A 9,480-nucleotide genomic window follows, 5' to 3' on the forward strand; every position below is an offset into this window, starting at 1 on the left:
TCTCTTAACAGTTCTATGTCCTGTCAAAATAACCACCCACCAGCACCAGGCTCTTATTACTCTGAGGCTCTCCCCGTGAGCACACAGGGCAGGCGCACTTGTACTCAGGCATGGGGTCTCTCTGATCGTCCCAGGTGCCAGCCACAAAATAAAGCAGTTGAGATGTGTGTAGGAATAGCCATTTTGTTGTTGCTGGGCCGCATTTCATTGCCACCAGGGTCATTGGCTCAGCTTAGGCTTGTGGCTTTGGTTCCTTCTGTCTCGGGTGGTGGCTTGCCGCCTCTGTCTCTGTGGTCCCTTCTTACCCGAGCCCACCAGAGCCCCTGAGAAAGTGAAAGTCTATGTGAGCTTTACTCTTATAAAGTAGCCATTGCCTTTCCTCCACCTTGGCCCCATTGCCGTAATGCTGTGCTGCGGGGGACCCTCCAGTGCATCTGGAGATGTTTAGCAGCATCCCTGACTCCGCCCACAAGGCCCTCACCCCTTGGCGACAGGCGACAGCTGAAACATCCCCAGACATTGCCAGATGACTCCTGGGAGCCACATCGCTCCCCCGTCAAGAACCCCTGATCTCCGTGAACCAGCTCTTTAAGCCTCTTCTGTCTCTGCCCCAGGGCTTTGGGTTTTAGCGGGGGAATATAAAAATCTACCCCGGAAAGCGTTCTTTCGGTTCCGCCTCCGATGACAGAGATTGCAGTTTCGTATCAATGCAGGAGTCAGATTTGGAAGAACAGCCAGAGGCAGTGTGACAGTGACCTCCCTCTCTGAGAGGGACCCCCATGTAAATTCTGCCTTCTTTCTATGCAAGGCAAGCTCCACCACCAGCATGTTGCCTTATTAAAGCCAAGGAGAGCGTCTCCGTTTTGGGAAAAGGAACCCGGAAGCATGTGGCCACTGAACTCCAAAGAGCTTCTTCCATTTCACATTTACAAATGGAGCTCAATCCAGATGTAGGGCTCGTTGCTCCAGACGATCACAAGCCTTAGCGGGATTCATCTGCGCAACAGTCGAGGCTGGGAAGAAAAGCAGGCTCATTTGCAGCGGTGCGCAGGGGAGCACTTGGACGAGTCTGAACACGGGTGTGTCGTGACCATCACTCCCTAAGAAAGAGCCGAGGTCGGAGACCTCAATTACGAAAATCGCCTTTCTCAATCCCCGACTGTTGGAGTAACTCGGCTTGCGGGGCTGGATCTCCATGCGAACCTCACCGTGGTTGCATTAGGAGGTGGCCCTTCTGGGCAGTAGCCAGAAGGCCCCTGCTGTTGTGCTCACTCCATGGAGAGGTGCTGTGGACCCAGCGAGACTGGACCAGCCCTGTCTCCCCCTGCCTTCACAGCTACTATTTAACCCAGCTTTATGGTCTTGCTAAAGCCCCAAAGCCACGACATCTAGGGCCCCCCTTCTTCCGCTGCCCACTCCATTTCTGTCCACATCGATTGACCTGCCGGGTTTCCTGCCCTGCTTTTCAGAGCTCCTTCCTGCCAAGCATAGGCGAGACGGCCTCTTGGTGTCCTGGAGTCCTTTGAGAGGCCACGGAAGCCGGAGAACTTCTCAGGGCTCCCTACGTGCCACACCCCGGTGATTTTTTTTTGTTTTACTGGTTTTTCTAGCTTTCGTGTTTTGAAGGAGCACCTTCATTTTTTTGTCATTTCTCATCTCGTGAGTCCTGTCAATTCCAGGCAGGGAGGGAGTAGCTCTGAGGTGCTGAGGAAGAGAAAACGGGGGAGTCCCAGGCTGTGGGGAGCCCTTGGTGCAGGTTTCTCAGCCTTGGCCCAATTGCCCTTGGGACCAGATTGTTCTTATCTGGAGCAGGCTGTCCTATCCACTCTACGGGACTGAGCAGCATCCCCGGCCTCTACCCTCCACCATGTGACAACCTAGAAGTAGCTCCACGTGTCGCTACGTGCCCCCTGGGTGACAGAATCAGCCTCACTGAGAACACAAGTCTAAGAGGAAGACAGGCAGACAGGCCCGGAAAGCATGGTGGGAAGAAGGTCACCTTGCTGGGGCTACAGCCTCCTGAGTCAGCAGCATGTTGGAGCTGGTCGTCGGGCCTCGGTTGTAGCATCCCTCCCCAGAGAGTCCTCTACTCCCACCCCTGGGTTATACGCATGCCACCCCTTTTATATATTGTAAAATTGCAGAGCCAGGGTTTGAAATTAGAAATCTAACGTGTCTTGGTCTGCCTTGCCTGGCAGACTGAGTCCAGATCAGGCAGGACCCTTGTCTGTCTGGTTCACGACTGTGTCCCTGTCCCGGGGCCATGCCAGGCACGTGTTGGAGGAGCAAGACACCTCGTGTTGGTGGGAAGGTGATGAATCTCAGCTCCCAGATTCCGTTCAGAGCCGCCCCTGCCTCCTGGGAGCCCCTTTAGGGCCGGCTAGACGAACAGCCGGCTTGAACACAGGTAAAGGTTAAACCTTTAGCTCGTCCAGTAAGTGGCACCTTTACATTGAGAGGCAGGCCTCCCGTGTTCTCTCTCTGGGGGGAGGGTCATCTGGAAGTTCAGTGAGTCCCTAGTGGGTCGCCTCTCATATTTGTGTCTTAGTCACCCACGGAGCAGGTGTCGACCACCACCTCTGCGCCGGGCGCTGGGGTTTATTCAGAGTCTGCTCTCGGGGCACTGGGGAGATACAGGTGGGCAGATGAGAAATGCTGCACTGAGTGAAGCCCGGGCAGGGCGTGAGGGGCCGTGGGCAGAGGCCGTGTGCGAGATCAGGAACCCTGCCTGTGTCTTGGGCGGGGGTTTCCTGGGCTGGGTCTAAAGGCCTGAGGTGGCAAAATGAGTGGGTGTGCTTGAGAAACAGCCAGGGAGCCTGCGAGGTGGGGAGGTAAGCGGGTGGGGGGAGAGAGTCAGGAGCATGGGGAACCCGTGGAGAGTTCCAGGAAGGCGGCTCTGGCTGTGGTGACAGAAGGGGACTCTAGGGGGGCAGGAGAGGATCTGGGGGCCAGCGAGGGGCCCCTGGTGATCCAGGCAGAGTGGGCGGTGATGTGGACCGGGGGCGGGGAGTCAGAGTGGGAAGTCCAAGGAGATTCCAGGATGCCTCAGCCTCTGGGTGAAGGTGGCAGCACGTGCTAGGGTGAGGGGGGCCTGGGAGCAGTGGGGGCGGCAGGGGTGCTGCTCTGCGTGGGGAATGTGCTGTTTGATGAGGTGTCTCGTACATACCCAGGTGGGGCTGTGCAGGGCTGCTGCTCGGTGTCTAGGAGTGTACCTGACTGTGCCTGGATTAGGCCACCCAGGGCAGGCACAGACGAGAAAAAACTGGATTGTTCCGGAAGGTTTAGAGCAGGGGTTGGCCCAGGATCCAAAGCCAGCTTGTATTTGTATGGAGAGTGGTTTTTACATTTTCCAGAGATTACGTTAAAAAATGTTTTTAAATTGTGACAGTATTCACAGTAACATAAATTCACTTTTTGTAACTAAAGTATACAATTCGGCAGGTTTACGCATATTTACAGTATCTTACAACACCTCCCCCCATTCCAGAACATTTTATCACCCCAGAAAGAAACCATATCGCACAGTTCTCCTCTCCCACCAGCCCCTGGCAACCACTAATCCACTTTGTCTCTGCAGATTTGCCTGTTGTGAACATTTCGTTTCAGTGGCATCGTGTAACTTCTCTTGTCTGGCTTCCTGCGCCCAGCGTTACAGTGTCGAGGTTCATCCTCATTGTAGCCTGGGTCAGAGCTGCATTCCTTCCTACAGTTGAAGAATATTCCATCGTAGGGATGCGCCACGTGTGTTAATCCGTTACTGCTTGGTAGACATTTGGGTCGTTTGCACATCTGTTTGCGATTCTTGGGTCGATACCTAGAAGTGGAATTGCCGGGTCATGTGGTAACTATGTTTAACTTAGTGAGGAACCGCCAGGCTGTTGGCTTCAGCAGGTGCACCATTACCGTCTGGCCCTCTTTGCCAAGCCCTGGCCTTGAGGAGGGTTCTCCATCTTGTCCCCGCGCCTCCATCCAGGGCATGGGAAAGGGTACACGGAGCTAGAAAATGCCTCCGGGGAGTGGTGGGGAGTTCCGACGAGCTCACAGCCACCTCTGAAGCAAATCTCCACTCCCAGGCTGCTCCCTCCCCCGCCTCTCCCTGGCTCCTTCTAGCTCCTTCCACTGCCAGGCCAGCACACCTGGAAGGAATGTGGTAATCAGCAAGAGAGCCCCCAGAGGGCCTTAGGGTGCATCCCACTGCCAGGGAGAGGTGGTATTTAGAACTGTGGCTGCTTTGGGTCTTTTGTGTGTCTGCTTGTCTCAGCTCAGACTTCTCTAGAGTTGCCCCTCACCCACAGTCTGGGCTGAATTGTGTCCCCACCCCCACCCCACCCCAATTCATATGTTGAAGTCCTAATCCTCAGTACTCAGAATGTGACTGTTTTTGGAGACCTTTACAGAGGTAATTACGGTAAACTGAGGCCCTTAGGGTGTCCCTTGATCCAATCTGACTGGTGTCTTGTGAGAGGACATTTGGACATGCGGAGCAACCCCCACACAGGGACGATCATGTGAGGACACAGCGAGAAGGTGGGCCACCCACGAGCCGAGACGCCTCCGGAGATACCACCTCTGCTGAACCGTGATCTTGGGCTTCAGCCTCCAGGACTGTGAGGAAACATTTCTGTTGTGTGAGCCGCCCGGGCTGCGGAGTTACGGCCGCCCGAGCGGAGTAGCGCACCCCCACCCCAGTGAGAGCGAGCGTGCCCAGCAGGCGCGTCCTTCCCGGTGATGGCTCTGCAGCTTTGTGCCCAGCGTCCCCCATCCCGCTGGAGTCTTCAGGTCCACGGTTGGTGCCCCGTGCCAAGGGGGATGGAAACCCCGGGCTGTTTGTTCCTTCCTCTGGTCATCTGATTATTCCCAACAGTGGGTGGAGCCCATTCTGTTCCAAGCACTGTTCAGGCACTTGGGCTGTGGTGGTGAACAGTGTGGACTGTCTGCTCTCAGGGCGTTTGCCATCTGGTCAGGGGTGGACAGACGATAAAATAAGTAAGATGTGTGTGTCGGAAGGTGACATGTGCCACGGAGGAAAATCGAGCGAGAAAGGGGCTCAGAGTGCTGGGAGACAGACATTTTGGTTTGGCGCTGGGTGGTTCTGGAAGACTTGCTGAGAAGGTGTCTTCTAACAGACGCCTGGAGCTGCACTGGAGGGTTCGAGACCTGCTCGAGAACCAGCCCCTGTGTGCATCGGACCCGCAGGATGCCCGGGGGGTCGCCCCTGACATCTCAGTCGTGGTTTGTGGGGAATCATCAGAACCACGCATAAAATTTCAGTTTAGAAACATAAACATCTCCTCCTTCCAGGGGGTAGGTCAGTCCCACCCAAAATCAGGATTCTGGGTGCCCAGGGGAGGGACGTGTGTGTCTGTTTTCTATTTTTATTTGTATGGACAGAAAAGCTCACAGATGGAGGGCAAGCATGATGACCGGTCAGGGCCTGTCTCTTCTCTCAAGTGACTTAACCCCGGCTTAGCACCAAGAGTCCTGTGGTCCTGGACAACCTGGGCGGTGGGCCCCCCTTACCTCCAGGGTCCCCACTTGCCCAGCACCGCTGACAGCAGGTGCTTTCACGCCTCAAAACAGTCTTGCTGAAATGGGCTGGCAGGAGGTGTGGAACGCTTCTTTTGTAAACACAGCCCCAAACTCCACTCCAGAGGGGATTAAACAATCCACTTGTCATATATCTCTCCCGTATGCTCATTTTTCAAGGTGTTGGGTATCCATCAAACTCCCATGCTCTTTGATCAGATGGAGGTGGGTTCGTGAGACTCACCCAGGACGGTGCAGACGCACAGCGTGGTGAGGGAGGAATTACCTGCCTGTGCGTGCCCGCCCACCGCTTCCTTCCCTCCAGGCCCCCGCAAGGAACGTTCTCCTGCATCTCATTAAAAACCTTGGCTCTGTGCTGGGTATTGCTTGGTCTCAGACAGACCATGGCTCTGTCTGGAGTTTCTCACGTCTGTTCGCGGGGTCAGGCCTGCCAGTAACTCACTGTCGTGCTGTTGTCAGGAGAATTCGCACAACCACAGCGACTGTGCGGAGAACTTCAAGCCACAGATGCTGTATAAGGAGGACAAGCCGCAGGTGCCCTTGGAGTCGGATTCCGTGGAGTTCAACAACGCCATCAGCTACGTGAACAAGATTAAGACCCGTTTTCTAGACCACCCAGAGATCTACAGGTCATTCCTGGAGATCCTGCACACTTACCAGGTAAGAGGCCCCCCGGCACACTGGGTGGGTGCTCGTGGTACCATCCCACTCCTCAGGGTGCGTCTGAGGCGGTCGTATTTTCTGGTCTGAATTCAGGAAACCCTGTACAATTCCGATGTGCTTTTTTTCTTTTTACCTAAAACTTACCATTTTAACCCTTTTTAAGTATCCAGTTCCATGGCATTAAGTACATTCATGTTGTGCAGCCTTCCCCACCATCCATCCCCAGAACTTGTTCATCATGCAAAACCGAGATTCTGTCCCCCTGAAGGAGTAACTCCCCCAGCCCCTGGCACCCACCATCCCACTTCCTGTCTGTCAGTTTGACAACTCGAGGGACCTCCTATAAGTGGGATTATACAGTACTTGCCCTTTTGTGTCTGGCTTTCGCTCACTCTGATGTCCTCAGGGTTCATCCATGTTGTAGCCTGGGTCAGAACTTCCTTCCTTTTCAAGGTTGGAGAACATGGCATGGTTGCACCACTTGGGTTTATCTGTTCATCCATTGATGGGCACCAGGGTTGCTTCCATGTTTCTGGCCCTTGTGAATAGTGCTGCTGTGAACACGGGCATCCGGATACCTGTTGGAGTTGTTAGGATTTTAGTTTGCTCCTTGAGGCACCTCTGCATCCCAAGGAAGAGTACTAGGAAACACACAGTACGGGGATTTAAAAAGAACCTAAGAAGATGGTCTTTTTTAAGACGGCTTCGCTAGTGTTTTGACAACCCAGCTATGCTCTGTTGATGCAGATCACAAGTGGATTACAAGTGGGCCCTGGGCCAGGCAGCGGGGCAGCAAAGATGAATGGCTGCTGCTGAGTTCAGTCTGGAGGTGGACGAGACTTAGAGAGGGATGCGGTGGGGAAAAAGGGAAACATGGAGAAGTGCGTCTGGATTCACAGTTGCCAACCCTGACCGGGGGCTGGGGCGGGGCTGTCAGGAAGGGCAGAGTTAGCTTGAATCCTGAGAAATCAGTCAGAACCACCAGGCAAATGAGTATAGACAAAGGGTGGACTTTCTCAGTGCTGGGAACAGCCCATGCAAAGTCCCGGGGGTCAGGGCAGCCAGCCAGCTTCAGGGGACCTGAGGAAGGGGAGGGGTCAGACAGCAAGGGCTTCCCTTCACACCGCGGAGTGGGAATCTGGAGCTCTGCGCTTTGGGAGGGCCCCAGCTCTGCCACCTTCTCGGGTGTAAAGTTGACGGCGTTGCTTCTAATGGCCATCCTGAGTTCCTGCCCTCCTGACCCGGGTCCCCTTCGGTCCTCATCTTGTTGCTTTAAGCTCTGGATTAGGCCATCTTCCTTCAACTCTTGGGGTCTTTCTGACTCTGGGTGGAATGGTCCCTTGTCCTGGTAGTCCTTTTCCTTCCCTTGTCACCCTGTTTCCTGTTTCCAAGGCCCAGCGCCAGCCCCACACTCCCTGCCCCCTGTCCATAGGTTTGTCCCTGACCTTGTACTTGCCCAGCCTCTGGTTGAGGACACGCAAGGACTGAGGCCAGATCATTTCATGATTGTGCCCCTGCCCACATCCCCTCCACACTACCACGTAAGCCCCATCCCTGGCCAGGGCTCAGGCTGTGTTGTGGGGTGGGACGAGGACAGAGGCATGCAGGGCACCCCAAGTTGTTAACAGGGTGGTGGACTGGGTTCCTTTCTCCCAGTGGTGGTAGGCATGGGCTCTGCCAGCCGGTTCTCTGTTTCGTGAGTCGTCCCTCTGTCTCCTCCACAGTGGGATGCCTGAATGTCACAGCCTGGGGTGCCTCGTTCCTTGGCTAACGACTCATTTTCCCTTTCCTGAAAATCGGCAGAAGGAGCAGCTGAGCACAAAGGGCCGGCCATTCCGCGGCATGTCTGAGGAGGAGGTGTTTACCGAGGTGGCCAACCTCTTCCGGGGCCAGGAGGACCTGCTGTCCGAGTTTGGACAGTTCCTGCCTGAAGCCAAGCGGTCCCTGGTGAGTACGGGGTGCCCACCCTGGCCAGAGGGCCACCTTCCTCTCAGCTGGGACCCTGTTTCTCAGTGCAGCCCCGAAGACCAGGCTGGGCTTATCTGTCCCCCGGGGACACGCCGGGTTCTCCCAGAAGCCACACAGCGTGCAGACACCCCTAGGCCGCCGTGCAGGCTCACCTCCACATCCTGCTGGAGCAGATCCTGAGCAGGGCCTCTCTTATAGAACAGTGCCCGGGGGGTGAGGGCCGGTCGGGAGGTGGAGAGCATCCTGCTGTGGAGCCCTGCTTGTAACCAGTGCCCTGTAGGAAGGGGCCGGTGGGGGCAGTCTGAGGCTTGGCAGTGACTGTGGGCTGGGGGTTGGAGGGCAGAGAAGGGTGAGGAGGGGCCTGGGCTGGGGAGGTTGGGGGTGCAGCCTGCACCATCAGCCTCGTTCCTCCCGTCACAGCCTGAGGCCTGCTGGGTTGCGCATTCCATATCTTCTTTTCATTGTATTTTCTATGAACGTAAGACTTCCTTAAAAATTGAACTAAAATTCACATAACATTAAATACACCATTGAAGTATACAGTTCAGTGGCATTTGGTACATTCACCGTGTTCTGCAACCAGCTCTTCTGTCTAGTTCGAGAACATTCTCATCACCACAGAGGAGACCCCGTCCCCATGGGCAGTCACTCCCCATTCCCCCTCCCCCAGCCCCTGGCAGCCACAAATCTGCGTCTGTCTCTGTAGATTGACCTGTTCTGCACGTTTCATATACATGGGATCCTACACCCTGTGGCCTTTAGTGTCTGGCTTTCGCTCAGCGTGATGTTTTTGAGGTTCATTCACATCATAGTGTGCGTCGGTATTTCATTCCTTTTTGTGGCTGAGTCATACTCTGTTGTGTGGATGGACCACATTTTGCTTATCCAGCCATCCGATAGTGGACATTTGGGTTGTTTCTTTTTGGTGATTGTGAATGATGCTGCTATGAACATGCGTGCAGGAGGATTTGTTTGAGTCCCTGTTTTCAGTTCTTTGGGGTCTATACCTAGGAGTGGAATTGCTGAGTCATATGGTGACTCTGTGTTTCACTTTTTGAGGGACTACCAGACTGTTTTTCACAGCAGCTGTACCATCTCTTCTCACTAGCAGGGTACTTCACACTGTCACCAACACTTGGTGTTCCGTTTTCTTGTTAAATTATGGTCTAGTCATTGTGAAGTTGTATCTCATTGTGGTTTTGGTTTCCATTTCCTTGATGACTAATGATATTGAGCATCTTGTGTGCCTATTGGCCATTTGGTTTTTTTCTTTTTTTTTTTTTTTTAAGATTTTATTTATTT

At 54.4% G+C, this 9,480-nt stretch overlaps 1 protein-coding gene across 1 annotated transcript in view; it reads left to right on the forward strand.

The window, feature by feature from the left end:
* The window catches only part of SIN3B (SIN3 transcription regulator family member B), a 36,003-nt gene that overhangs the window by 2,162 nt on the left and 24,361 nt on the right, over positions 1 to 9,480 (forward strand). Inside the window, exons 4-5 of the mRNA XM_032412337.1 lie at positions 6,007 to 6,207; positions 8,014 to 8,157. Of these exons, the coding sequence (XP_032268228.1) occupies positions 6,007 to 6,207; positions 8,014 to 8,157 (345 nt within the window). The remainder of the gene's footprint in view (positions 1 to 6,006; positions 6,208 to 8,013; positions 8,158 to 9,480) is intronic.

This window comes from Phoca vitulina, unplaced genomic scaffold, assembly GCF_004348235.1.
Source record: "Phoca vitulina isolate PV1807 unplaced genomic scaffold, GSC_HSeal_1.0 scaffold13, whole genome shotgun sequence".
NCBI lineage: Eukaryota > Metazoa > Chordata > Mammalia > Carnivora > Phocidae > Phoca > Phoca vitulina.